We start from the raw sequence: 14,219 nt of genomic DNA, 5'->3' as shown, positions 1-14,219 counted from the left end.
AAATATTATAAATTATTTTTCTTTGTACTGCTGCTATTTGAGGGTATGTGAGTTTTAGAGATGATAAGTCCACTTCATTATACATAATTTATTTTGAAGTTATCTTGAGGTATTAGTTCATCATTATAAATAAATCATTATAGAAGCATGATTATTAATTTATAAAAAATTAACTTAGTTAGAATTTATATATAAGAGCAGTAATTAGATAGAACGAAGTATTTGTTTAGATCAATGGATTTTTGTTGAGATTTAAGTTAAATTAAGATAAATTTATTTTTGTTAATGAGAGACTTCAGAATATATTATTGAAATTTTAATTAATAATTATAGATGCTCTGGTTTTATAATTGTGATTCGCAGGTTCCAGCCGCTAGCATCTCCAAGTCCATGGTTTGCGTAAGCACGCAATTTGTAATATTTTGGTTTCACTGTCCCTTTTATCTGCGCTTGGAGGCTGTGGTAGGCTTGACTTTATGATGCAGACAAGTTGTGTAACATGTTTTCTCGTTTTCCAAACTCCCATTCTATGCGTTTAAATAAATGAAGTATACATGAAAATATGAGTTGTGGAAGAATGTATGATGCATGCACTGCAATTATTTCAGATTAAGATTATATTAAATACTCACGTCATGCTGCCCCATAAGTCACTGCATTTTAAAATAAGTCGGCTTTATATTATTATTAGATAACAATAATTTGAGGAGAAGAAGCTTTCTGGAAATAACGGAATACCAATATCACATCAACAATAATATGAATTGGAATTTGAAAGAGTTTATTAGTGAGGGCTGTAACATTTTTCAATAGTCAACGCAGATATGGGTATTGAAACCACAAAAACTGACCAATTCCACCTTTTTTCCCTTCCTCAATTCCAAGGCCATTTCTTACTTCCCTCAGCTCTGCATTTTTTCAAATTACACCATGAAACCTATCATAACTCTCTCTTGCATTTTCTTTTTCTACACTACCATTTCGGCTCGCACTTTTTCAGACTATATCACTCCAAATTTCACTGCCTCATATCTTCATTTCATAGATGACTTTGGTACGTTCCTCTTCTCTCAGAACAACACATTCAAGGTTGCTATATTCAACCCCGGTGGCCAGGAAACAAGTTTCTACCTGTGTGTCATTCACGATGCGTCCAACACCATCATTTGGTCTGCTAACCGTGATGCCCCCATCTCAGCTTCGGGAAAAATGCTTCTAACTGTCAGAGGGATCACAATTCTAGACGAAGATGGGAACACCAAATGGTCAACGCCATCACTGAAATCACAAGCAGATAGACTTGTGTTGACCGAGATGGGAAATCTTGTCTTGCTTGATAAGTCCAATGGTTCTCTCTGGGAGAGTTTCCAAAGCCCAACTGACACAATTGTTATTGGGCAGCGTTTACCTGTTGGAGCATCTTTGTCAAGTGCAGCATCCAGTTCAAACTTGTCAACAGGAGATTTCAAGCTCACAATTTCTTCCTCTGATGCAGTGCTGCAATGGTATGGACAGACCTACTGGAAACTTTCATCGGATACGAAAGTCTATAAGAATTCAAATGATATGGTGGAATACATGGCCGTGAACAATTCAGGTTTTTATCTATTTGGAGATGGTGGAACATCTTTTCAACTGGGATTGCCACTGGCTAATTTTCGAATTGCCGTGTTGGGTACCACTGGGCAGTTTACTATCAACAGTTTTTCTGACACTGGCTTGACGCAGGAGTTTGTGGGGCCAGGTGATGGTTGTCAAACTCCCTTGGCTTGTGGAAGAGCAGGGTTATGCACTGAGGGCACTGTTTCCTCTACACCTGTTTGTTCTTGTCCCCCAAACTTCCGTCTAGGCTCAGGTACTTTTGGTGCTTGTGTGCTAAGCAATGGATCCTATTCCTTGCCACTTGCTTGCAAAAATTCTTCAGTTCTTTCATTTTTGAATATAGGGTATGTTGAATACTTTGCCACTTTTTACTCTGATCCGGTTATGAATAAAGGGAATTTATCTGCCTGTCAAAAATTTTGTTCCAATAACTGTTCCTGCTTGGGAATTTTATATAAAAACACATCTGGTTCTTGTTACACGATTGAGAACGAGTTGGGCTCCATTCAGTCAAGTAATGGAGATGAAAGAGACATGTTGGGGTTCATTAAAACTAATGTTGTTGAATCTAGAACTGGTAATAATGATGGTAACAAGCAAAGTTCTCAAAATGGGGGGTTTCCTGTGGCAGTTGCGGTGCTGTTACCTATTATTGGATTCATTAGTATGATGGCCATAATTTTCCTTGTGTGGAGAAGATTGATTCTCAAGTCAAAGATAAAAGAACTGAAACTAGGGAAAAACTCATCTTCCTCAAGGGACCTGGATGTTTTCTACATTCCCGGACTACCTGCAAGGTTTGACTACGAAGAGCTTGAGGAGGCTACAGAAAACTTCAAGACTCTTATTGGGTCAGGTGGGTTTGGAACTGTGTACAAGGGTGTGCTTCCCGACAAGTCTGCTGTGGCAGTAAAGAAAATAGTGAACATAGGCATCCAAGGGAAGAAAGATTTCTGCACTGAGATTGCTGTGATTGGAAACATCCACCACGTTAACTTGGTCAAACTGAAAGGCTTCTGTGCTCAAGGGAGACACCGCTTGTTGGTTTATGAGTACATGAACCGTGGATCCCTTGACCGAAACCTCTTCGGTGGTGCACCCGTTTTAGAATGGCAAGAGAGGTTTGATGTGGCGCTTGGAACAGCGCGTGGACTTGCTTACCTTCACAGTGGCTGTGAGCAAAAGATTATCCATTGTGACATCAAACCCGAGAACATACTCCTGCAAGATCAGTTTCAGGCTAAGATATCTGATTTTGGACTCTCCAAACTCCTCAGCCCCGAACAATCTGGTTTGTTCACAACAATGAGAGGCACACGTGGTTATCTTGCTCCAGAGTGGCTCACCAACTCTGCCATTACAGAAAAAACTGACGTGTATAGCTTTGGAATGGTGGTTCTTGAACTTGTGAGTGGAAGGAAGAACTGTTATTTCAGGTGGAGAAGCCATAGCATGGATGAGAGCAACAGTGGTGGAGGTCATTCCTCGACATCATCAACAACTGGGTTGGTTTATTTTCCACTATTTGCATTGGAGATGCATGAACAAAAGAGTTACCTGGAGTTGGCTGATCCAAGGCTAGAAGGACGTGTGACATATGAAGAAGTGGAGAAACTGATTCGCATTGGGTTGTGTTGCGTTCATGAAGAACCTGTACTGAGGCCAAACATGGTGAGTGTTGTTGGCATGTTGGAAGGTGAGACTCCATTGCCACAGCCGAGGATAGAATCTTTGAACTTCCTGCGCTTTTATGGGCGTAGGTTTACTGAGGCTTCCACTATAGGGGAAGAAAATGAGTATGGTTCTTTGATGCAACAAGAAGCACGTAGATCTACAAGCATACCAAGCGATTCACCCACTCATGCTTTTTCTTACATGTCTTCCCAAAATGTCTCAGGGCCAAGATAGGGAATCCTGTTTATTCTCTATGTTTCTTGGTTTTCGACCTACCATAAACTGTACCATAATATCTCATTAGGGTCTTATTTAATTCTATCATTTGTAATTTCCTTTCCTTATTATAATACCTGTTGTGTAAAGGATGAGAAACTAAATTCATAAGGATATCAAAGTGCTTACTGTCAATAATCTCTTTTTAACAATAGATTTATTTATTTATTTGTGGATTGCCGCATATATAGATTTTTTTTATATAATAAGAAGAAAAAGAATACTTTCACATCCAAATTTCTAAATATTTATTTAACAATCTTTTCTAATTCTAAAATATTATATTTAGATTATAATAATAAATATAAAATAATATAATGGGAAACTTTTAATAATAAAATGTTATATTATAATAATAATAAAAAAAAAATATTATTATAAAATAATAATTTATAAAACTGTAAGTTGAATGTAAATGAAAAAAGAGTATGAATGTATAATTACTCTCTCTGTATAATTATAAAGTGGTTGTATAAAACATGAAAGTGTATTATAATAACAATCAACTTGAATTGCCATTAAAAATAATTAATGTTGATAAAAATTATGCAGCAAATGAAGATGTGTGTGTGAATTGAAGTATGAAGACGAAGCATGAAGGTGAGCACGTTAGACGCAGCGTTGCAGCGGTGCCAATGGGCGAGGCACTTCAAACAGATTCTCTCACAAACGATCCTCACCGGCCTCATCTCAGACCCCTACGCCGCAAGCAGACTCATAAACTTCTCCTCTCGCTCCGCTCTCGTTCCCTTCCACTATTCCCTCCGAATCTTCCACCATCTTCACAACCCCAACGCATTCACATGGAACACCATCATGCGCGCCCACTTCGAACTCCAAAACAACCCCCACCAAGCACTCACACTCTACAAACTCTTCCTTGCGAAACACGCAAAACCCGATAACTACACTTACCCAACTCTCCTTCAATGCTGCGTTGCCCGGGTGTCCGAGTTCGAGGGAAGGGAGCTGCACGCACATGTCGTGAGGTTTGGTTTCCATCAAGATGCGTACGTCCGGAACACGCTGATCAACTTGTATGCTGTATGTGGGACCATGTCCGCTGCGCGCCAGGTGTTTGAGGAAAGTCCTGTGCTGGATTTGGTCTCTTGGAATACTGTTTTGGCCGGGTATGTTCAGGCGGGAAATGTGGAGGAGGCGGAATGTCTGTATAAGGGAATGCCGGAGAAGAACACCATTGCTTCGAATTCCATGATTGTGCTCTTTGGAAGGAAGGGGTGTGTGGAGAAGGCGCGGCGGATTTTTGATGAGGTTCGAGTGAGGGATATGGACATGGTGTCGTGGAGTGCGATGGTTTCTTGTTATGAGCAGAATGAAATGTGTGAGGAGGCGTTGGTTTTGTTTGTGGAGATGAAGGCAAATGGGGTGGCAGTGGATGAGGTGGTTGTGGTTAGTGTTGTTTCCGCGTGTTCTCGAATTTTGAATGCTGAGATGGGAAGGTTGGTGCATGGTTTGGCGGCGAAAGTTGGGGTTGACGATTATGTTAGTCTTAAGAATGCATTGATACATTTGTATTCTAGTTGTGGGGAGATAGTGGATGCGCAAAGAATTTTTGATGATGGTGGTGTTCTCTTGGATCTAATATCTTGGAACTCGATGATTTCTGGGTACTTGAGGTGTGGTTCAATTGAAGATGCTGAGCAGTTGTTTTATTCCATGCCGGAGAAGGATGTTGTGTCTTGGAGTGCCATGATATCTGGTTATGCTCAACAGGAATTCTTCTCGGAAGCGTTGGCATTGTTCCAAGAAATGCAGCTTCATGGAGCTAGGCCAGACGAAACTGCCCTAGTCAGTGCCATCTCGGCTTGCACCCATCTGGCTGCTTTGGACTTAGGAAAATGGATTCATGCGTATATAAGTAAAAATAAATTACAGGTTAACATTATTCTGAGCACGACGCTTATAGACATGTATGTGAAATGCGGGTGTGTGGAAAATGCATTGGAGGTTTTCTATGCGATGGAGACAAAGGGGGTTTCTACCTGGAATGCTATTATTCTTGGGTTGGCAATGAATGGTTTAGTAGAACAGTCACTCAGCATGTTTGCAGATATGAAAAAAACTAGGACACTTCCTAATGAGATAACATTTATGGGAGTTCTTGGGGCCTGTCGGCACATGGGCCTAGTCGATGAGGGGCGTCACTACTTTAGTTCCATGATCCACGAACACAAAATAGAGCCTAATATTAAGCACTACGGATGCATGGTTGATCTTTTTGGACGTGCAGGTTTGCTTAAAGAAGCGGAGGAACTGATTGAGAGTATGCCTATGGCACCTGATGTTGCCACTTGGGGTGCTTTGCTTGGGGCTTGTAGAAAACACCATGACAATGAAATAGGGGAGAGGGTGGGCAAAAAACTTATTCAGCTTCAGCCTGACCATGATGGTTTCCATGTACTATTGTCAAATATATATGCTTCAAAAGGAAATTGGGGCAATGTTCTCGAAATTAGGGGAATTATGGCACAACATGGGGTGGTAAAGACACCTGGTTGTAGCATGATTGAAGCAAATGGGATAGTTCATGAATTTTTGGCTGGAGATAAGACACACCCACAAATAAGTGATATTGAGCACATGTTAGATGTAGTGGCCGCAAAATTAAAGATTGAGGGCTATGTACCAACCACAAGTGAGGTTTCACTAGACATAGACGATGAAGAGAAGGAAACTGCACTTTTCAGGCACAGTGAGAAACTTGCAGTCGCCTTTGGACTTATCACTATTGCTCCACCAACTCCAATCAGAGTTATGAAGAACTTGCGCATATGTAATGATTGCCACACTGTTGTGAAGTTAATCTCCAAAGCATTTGATCGCGAGATTGTTGTAAGGGATCGTCATCGCTTTCACCACTTTAGGCATGGAGCTTGTTCCTGCATGGATTTTTGGTAACAAAACCGTACTGGCTATTAAAGTGAATGAGTACGTGTAAGGAACGTGCACTCAATTTTTTCATTGTTGACTCAAATATCAAAGCATGTGGAATTTATGATTTTCCAGATTTTGTTTGCCTTGCTATGGAATAAAATTTTTGGTCATTCTTGTGATCTTGTTGGCAAAGAAGGACATGTAGGGTACCTTATACTCCAGGATAATATCACTCCAACTTTCTGAGCCTTGAAGATCCAAGATTCTGAAGAGAAATGATACTTCTGCCGATGTTAATTGAGTTTGCATTCAGGGGTTGGCTTCTCATCTTGGGAAAGTTTGCAAAAATCCAAAAAGAAAAATTCAATCACCATCATCTCTGGTTCAGTGGTCATTCCTGAGCTGTTGAGTTTATAGAGGCACTCATCTATTGTACTTGTTTTTTAAGCAAGTTCTTTCCTTAGGCTTGGAATAGGTTTCTTGGACACACCGAAGTTTTGTGGGTTAAGTAATGGAGACCTTCTTGGACTCACGGAATGAGGGTGGGTCTACTCTTTGATTAGGTTCCTTGGTTGATAAGCTTGCACATGAATGAGGCACGACTAGGAAAGGTTGATGATGGTTCTTGAAGTCAAGAACAAGCAGGAGTGTTGCGGAAGCAAAGAGGAGAAGAAGGAGCAACGATGGCTTCTTGGATTGGTTCTGTTCAAGAAGGCCGAGACATACGGGTGGTATTCTTGGTGTTTGATGAAGGTTTGGAGGTGTTTGAACAATGTGACCGAGAGGTTTTTAGGTGGTGGTTCTTGGTTGCCAAGGTGGTGAAAGTTCACGCAAGCCTAGACCAAGATGGAAAGAGGAAACCGAAAGGTGCAAGGTTATGGGGGCAGTAATGTTATTTGTGTAGAACTCGTTAATTTATGCCAAAAGAAGATATACATGGTTGTACATGTTCGTCTAAAATCTAAAAGAGTATGTAGTACGAGAGTTTTGTCTCGCAAATAAATACTACTTGACAGCTAACGAGCAATGGAAAATGCAAGGTCATGTTTCACTGGACGAAAGTAAGCAAAGACGAAACAATTATTCTTGCTAGCCAAGACAACCCACCACCAAAATATAAGACCAAAACACTTCAAGGATTATGCTTGTGTAATCTCCATACTCTTAGTAAATGAAGCAACACTTCACACACATACAATTTTATTTTTTTTTACTTTTATTATGTTTTTTGTCAATTATGTGGTTGACTTGTCACAAAAAATATAAAAAATCAACGAATTATTAATGTTCTCATGATGATAAAAAATAATAATGCGAATTAAATACAACTGGAGTTAATTGATAATGGATATTAAAAACTATTTTCTAATATGTTTACAGTGACAGATAACTTAGCCTACAAAATATGTACTTGTAATACAATACAAAGATATGTGAATTATAAAGAAAATTAAGTTTTCTACTTCTGAGAACCTTACGAGTGTTCTAGGTTATAAGAACTCAAGTTTTAGTTTTATCAATCTCATAACTTATCACTTAAATTCTCATCTTTCTGGGATGTGATATTAATATTCTTTCTCAAACTGAATATCATAATGGTCATTTGTTTTCTTTCCTTCATTTGTTTTCTTATTATTGAGAACTTGTTTGTTGGTTTTTTTATCACAAACTTTGAGACTAGTTAGTAGAAAAACAAAGTTTGAGTATTATAAAAATGATTAAGTTTGATATTGTAAAACTTTAAAAATGAATAATTCAACTCATCATCTTAGTCATATAAGAGAATGCTTATTATGTTATTTTGAGATGTAATATAGTGTGTATTCGTTTGGCCCGATGCATAGTGCAATTTGTTCTCTACTCTTTCAAAATCGTATTTAGATTTTAGTTTTATTTTTCTTTTCATTTTTGTTTATCTTCATCCAACAATAAAAGTTATTAACAACATAACTACATCGTTTAATACTAACACAAAATAACATGAGGAGACCAATCACCAAGATGACATGACAACATAACAATCATGTTACCCAATTATTAGAAACATTAAACAGCAGATACTCAATTGAAAAACATAAAATTTTTTAGTACTCAATATATTAACAAAATTTAATAGAAACTCAATTAAAAATACCAAAATGTATGACTTGAAACTTAATTAAACCTTTTTTTTAGACACGCTTTTATTATTTCTTACTAATTTTAAAGAAAAATTAAAATTTTTCTTAACTTTCAAGTTTTTCTACTACAACTTTTTTGTCAAATTGTAACTTTCTCAACGTAATTATTTATCATAAAAATCTTTATATTTTATTTATTTTTTAATTCCAAACCTTAGCTGTAACTAATGACACAAAGCTACTCTAATATAGATTAGCTTTGCTATCATGCATCAAGCGATATCTCAACCACAAACAAAAGAAATTAGCCAAATTGAACAAATCCGCTACATTATATTTAAGTTGCATAACACCAATTAAAATTCTATATTTGTTTCATCTTTATAGACACGCAAAAATCCATGCATGTAGAAAACAATACAACAATGCTCACCTAACCTTTATTACGTAGCTATTGAATAGGTCAATACCTTTACATTTCTTGGGCATTAATCAGCCTGTGATATTATTGTAACGATCCAACACAGTGATTGGCACTTGCCGCATCTTTGCTAATTATGCAGCAAAGTTGAACGAATTGTCAACAATAAGGAGTCCATGAATACTTTCCATTCAGTTCTATTTGTTGGAGATCTTATACGTCGAAGATCCTACATCAACTAGTTGTATTAAGGACATTTCATAAATATAAATGAATGCAAACATATTTTATAAAAGTTGGATTAGATTTAAATTTCTTTCTTAATATAATATCAAAATTCTATACTTACTTAGTTTATTGACTTTATTAAGTCATGCGCTATTCACTCCTACAATACCACAATTTTGTGAAAAATTAAGTTAATGAAAACTTTCTTACTGGGTTGAAACGTTTTCTACATCAAAAAATGCATCTACATTAGTAAGAACTATCAGCTCAAATTCCGGTTTTACAGTCAATCATAATATTGACAGATCTCACTATGAAGAATAGTATAGACACATTACTCTGCTTCTCTGAACTGCCGATCCATTCTAAGCAAAAACAATCTGTTGCCTAAACAGGATTGCCTTATTCAATTGCTACGCGTCAATGTCAAACCCCTTCGTCCAAACAGGGATGCAGTATATTAGTATTCCCAGAGAGAATGAAACACAAACTGTAATAATGGCATAGACATAGGCTCTCCAAGGATGACTGCTTTCTCTCATTGCATTGAACTCAGCAGCAAAAGTAGAGACAGTGCTCAAGCACCCCATTAGACCAAACTGTATTCCTGCTACAACAGTATCACAATCTCTGGTGTTCACCTGCATCAGGCAAGTAAATAATGGTTATGGTTTATGTCATATATATAACAGACATGAGGGCAAGAATTAATCATGGTAATCAAAAAAGAAGTTCAACAAGCAATCCAATTTCCCAACACATGTAAATCTTACTGTCATATCTAATTCGGAACCTATGAGTCTATGGCTTCTAGCTTAGAGATTGGACAATGTAGTTAGGGGGGGACTTGAACATGAATGATGACAATGAAACTTACTGCATTCTTCACACAGGCAAGTGCAGCCATAATACAAGCTGCTGATACATTGGCAATTAACGTCCCAAATGGAATCCATTTAAACAACCCTTCCTTTCCCAGTCCACGCCCATTTAACCTTGCTAAGAACCATCTAATCCACACACCCATGGGTCCAACCATGCAAGCAAACCATAACTGTGCAGCATTACCACCGTGCTTGAACTCAGCCTTTACTAATGCACCACTTATACCCCACAATATGCCTAGTATAACTAAGAAGATCACCATAACTATCAACTGACGACGGTAGCTGTCTACTTTGTAGTTGATCTTATTACCATCTTTTCCCGAACTAATACTCAACCGGTGGAGGAGCCACCTGAAACCCTTGGCAGTTTCGATCCCAAACTGGATGGAATAGGCAACAAGAAATAAACCTGAAAAATTGTAATTGTAAAACAAATTCATCTTATCAATTGAGCCATCATGAGGAATTAAAATCATCACCTCATCTAATAGGGGTCATTTGATTTTAAGCAAAACAAAAAATCTTTGCTTGAAACAACAAACTTAGAACTATAAAATACACAATAAATCTTCTCATTTACCTAATAGAAAGCCAAGTGAAGCGAAGAACCAATGCCCGGAAACACTGAGTTCAAGCATTTTTTGATTCCAACCACTGAAGGTTGTAAGGCTTCCTAAGTAACCAGTTGTTATTGCTATAGCTAGATGCTCTGACACTTGAGATATGTCTCCTTTGAATACCACACCAAACCAACCCATAAGAAACGAACCAATCTGAAAAGGAATATAAAAATTTGAATTAGATTATCTGAATCAGCTTCCTCACGAGTGAATTCCAAAATTTCTTCTAACAGTAGTTTTAAGTTTCAAGTTTGAACTTTGAAGCTTCTACAAGATGCCTATACATAAAAAAATTAAAATGTAATTTGCAAATGTGTTCTATACATAAATGACTCTAGTGTCACTCCACACTAAGCAAGTCACTACCATAATGTAGTTATGTTCCTGTCTAAACAACTCTGGAGTGTTGGCCTTTGTGAACCCATCAAAATTTGTAGATAACCAAGACACAAAAATATTGAAGATGGAAAAGGGAACACACCATATTAGAAGGAAGATCAACATAAAGAATGGTTTGGTCGCTTGTCACATGGGCAACCTCAGGGCCAAATAACTTCTGCAGTAAATATCTCGTTAAGACCTGCACAGTGTTTTTACAGTTTGTGTATTAGAGTTTTGTGGATAACTGCATGTCATAATATAAATTTGACCATAAAATGGGTATCATTGTCACAGCTAAAATTTGCCATAGCCTCTCAATCAGCAAAAGAATTCTAAATTGAAACAATGGCAAATACCAGTAATCCATTCTGTACCAACAAGTTAGCCATGTCTAACAAGTCAAGCAAAAGTTTAGCAGAAGTTACCCCAAGAATTCCAAAAACCGCTAACTGAACCATACATGAAGTATAGTCAAGCAACTCTGGCAAACCTTTAGGAGGATCCTGAAAATAGATCATAAGGTTAATTAATAACCAAATCACAGAAACCAAAAATCTTGGACTACATGAAAATCAAGTGTTGAAGCTCACATGCTCTGTGTCTTCAGAACCTACTATTCCATCAGTGGAAAGAGGGGAAAGGGATGTGAAGGCAGGAGGAGGCAAAGGCCTAACAGAAGAATTGGGATGCAATCTGTGCTCCTCTGTAATGGAAACAACGGTGTCTTTTTCTGACCTGTTGTCAAAGGACAAGCGGAAACTGTTGCTCTCACTGAACCTCTTGCTTTGAAGAGCTCGATCTCCAATGTCTCCAGCCTCGGAAACACTCTCATTCTCACCATCATTGTCTGTATGATGGCTTACGTGACTTGATATGCTCAATGAACGTCTTCTGATTGAAGAACCCCCACTGTTCATTCTCTCCATGTCAACAACAACACAACCACAACACTTGTCTCGCCGCCTTAAACCGCGTTGAACACCCAACTAAATACCAAGTTGACTCATGCAGCTGCCACCAATACAAACCTTATTTGTTTTGTTCTTTATATGTGTGGTACAGAAAAAGATGACTGAATTCTATATACTTACCCCCAGTTTAAGTAACAGTTAGCCACTTGCCCAATTTATTTTGTTTAGGATTTTAATAATAATCACACTCCCCGTCCCAATATAACAACAGTGTACATGAAATAGCAGATGAAAAATCAACCATTTCTACCCCGAACATTAAAACAAACACATTATAGTCAATTTAATAGATGGTGATGCACATGCCTAAGAAAGCAGTTTTCCCCACACAAGCGATAACTTACTAATGACAAGTAAAAACGTATGGGAACTAGCCTAAGAAAAAGAGATAATATAAGTTATGGGCAATTAATAATCAATGATATCACAAAAACTGTACTGACTACATGGTGAATATATGTAGGCCAGGGATACAAATTCAATGGTTATGATTTTATGTCATCTTTTGTTTTTTGGAGTCACCTTAGAGAATACGCAGCAGGAAATTCAATATGAAGCGGACAAATTGAAAATGGCATAATATTAATTGTTCTAAAGAAAAGGGCATAATAATGTGTCACACCAGAGAGATTCATACGTAAGGTGGCGTTTTCACTTGATAAGAAAATGTGAAGCTAATATTAGGAGACATGAGAAATGAATTGGGGATAACTATTTTGTGGTCAATGACAGCACGCAGCTTTTGAAATAGATTCCTTTAAAGGCTCCACCAAGATGCCGTTCTTGAACAGTTTTATTATTTATATAAAATTTAAATAATATAAATAAAATGGATTTTTTAAAAGACCGTCACATTAATTTCAAGAAAAATAAATTATAAAAAAACATCCAATATATTAAGTTTGTTGACAGAGTTACTAGATTAAAAAATACAATCATCATTTATCTTTCTTAAATCTAACTTCTTTATTTGTTAACACGTGTCCAAATGAAGACCCTGTTTTCTGTGGACTAATAGAAATTAGATTTGGTTTTTGCACAGCAGTATTTATAAATTTACAATTTGAAGCAATTGTTTTGTTTTTGGATTCTGCGGCTTGTCATAAAATAAATTTATTGGCATCACCTCACAAGTCACAATCCCCTTACGGAAGATTCCTACCCCTTATCACGATAGACACGAGAAACCAGAAGAAATTTGAGTTTTAAATCAAATCTTGACTCTTACAACAATATTATACATAGAGTAGAGTATCTTATTTTATTGTCATCAAGAGCTTACTATGTGTCTCCTGTCTCTTATGCGAAGGAAAAGAAAATTGTTTACTGTATTAGCATCAGTAACATAGTCTTAATTGTTTGTAATACAAGTTACATTATCATTTATAAGTTATAGTATACCCACTTATAGATAGACTATAATATATTATAAGATTTTTTATCTTAATATGAGAGATTTTTAACATATATTTTTTTTTCTAATTTATGTGTAAGATTATATATTGAGTCTAACTAAAAACGTTTTCTGCTTCATTTAAAATTAAAATTCTTATAAAATATTCTTTTAAAAATTTAAAAAGTATGGTGCAGGAGTTTAAAAATTATTTAAATTCATGAACAACTAAACATCATGTTTTTACCGTCAAGTTAAAAGAGATTGTAATTATTAAATAATTTTCTATCATTATCATATATATATATATATATTATAAATATAAAAAAAATTATATAGAAATTATACATATATTGCACATTTAAAAAGAAAAATGTCATCAATTTTTTTTAATATAAATCTATTTTTTCAGCACATTTACATCTTTCTTTCTTCTCTTCACCTTTGGTTACTTGGGCGTAGTGCCAAAATTATAGATTATATATGTAAAAAAATAGGTGGCAAATAAAAACACGTTGGGCCAAAAGAAAGGACCAAAGTTTAAAACGGGATGGCAAATAGCAAGTGAAGGGCCAGACGAATGGGTCCAGTCTTTTCAAAAAAGCGAAAAAGGAGTATGTATATAAAAAACAATGGGGTAAATAATAAGAATGCTGGGCCGAATGAATGGGCTATTCCAGTCTAAAAAAAATATTAAAAAGAAAGAAGATAATAAAAAAACAAAAAACATGTTTTATGGCACAAAACGACA

General features: G+C 36.6%; 3 protein-coding genes across 3 annotated transcripts; 2 read left to right on the top strand and 1 right to left on the bottom strand.

The window, feature by feature from the left end:
- The first annotated feature begins 728 nt into the window (after window positions 1-728).
- LOC137822745 (S-locus lectin protein kinase family protein) lies at window positions 729-3,687 on the top strand. The gene has a single exon (XM_068627729.2). The coding sequence runs from the start codon at window positions 931-933 to the stop codon at window positions 3,508-3,510; it is 2,580 nt and encodes an 859-aa protein (XP_068483830.1). The 5' UTR covers window positions 729-930; the 3' UTR covers window positions 3,511-3,687.
- Window positions 3,688-4,065: 378 nt separating this feature from the next.
- Window positions 4,066-7,495, top strand: LOC137822608 (pentatricopeptide repeat-containing protein At3g62890). Its single transcript, XM_068627516.2, has one exon. It carries the CDS (start codon window positions 4,147-4,149, stop codon window positions 6,469-6,471), a length of 2,325 nt encoding a protein of 774 aa, XP_068483617.1. The 5' UTR covers window positions 4,066-4,146; the 3' UTR covers window positions 6,472-7,495.
- Window positions 7,496-9,438: 1,943 nt separating this feature from the next.
- Window positions 9,439-12,788, bottom strand: LOC137821177 (camphor resistance CrcB family protein). Its single transcript, XM_090295212.1, has 6 exons — window positions 11,695-12,788; window positions 11,530-11,607; window positions 11,205-11,303; window positions 10,684-10,876; window positions 10,094-10,512; window positions 9,439-9,857 (listed from the first exon to the last, which is right to left on the bottom strand). Exons 1-6 carry the CDS (start codon window positions 12,028-12,030, stop codon window positions 9,630-9,632), a joined length of 1,353 nt encoding a protein of 450 aa, XP_090151338.1. The 5' UTR covers window positions 12,031-12,788; the 3' UTR covers window positions 9,439-9,629.
- Between the last annotated feature and the right edge of the window lie 1,431 nt (window positions 12,789-14,219).

The sequence above is a fragment of the Phaseolus vulgaris genome, chromosome 9 (assembly GCF_051622355.1).
Source record: "Phaseolus vulgaris cultivar YP4 chromosome 9, ASM5162235v1, whole genome shotgun sequence".
NCBI classification, from domain to species: Eukaryota; Viridiplantae; Streptophyta; class Magnoliopsida; order Fabales; family Fabaceae; genus Phaseolus; species Phaseolus vulgaris.
The sequence above is the reverse complement of the archived record's forward strand: the minus strand, read 5'-3'. Positions and strand labels throughout refer to the sequence as shown.

What these genes read in the sequence shown, in the direction of transcription:
- LOC137822745 (XM_068627729.2), top strand. Translation starts at nt 931, where the DNA reads ATGAAACCTATCATAACTCTCTCTTGCATTTTCTTTTTCTACACTACC.
- LOC137822608 (XM_068627516.2), top strand. Translation starts at nt 4,147, where the DNA reads ATGAAGGTGAGCACGTTAGACGCAGCGTTGCAGCGGTGCCAATGGGCG.
- LOC137821177 (XM_090295212.1), bottom strand. Translation starts at nt 12,030, where the DNA reads ATGGAGAGAATGAACAGTGGGGGTTCTTCAATCAGAAGACGTTCATTG. An exon ending in GTTCTGAAGACACAGAGCAT is followed by an intron (nt 11,608 to 11,694) that starts GTGAGCTTCAAC and finishes ATCTATTTTCAG; the next exon opens with GATCCTCCTAAAGGTTTGCC. An exon ending in TTGCCTGTGTGAAGAATGCA is followed by an intron (nt 9,858 to 10,093) that starts GTAAGTTTCATT and finishes TGCCTGATGCAG; the next exon opens with GTGAACACCAGAGATTGTGA.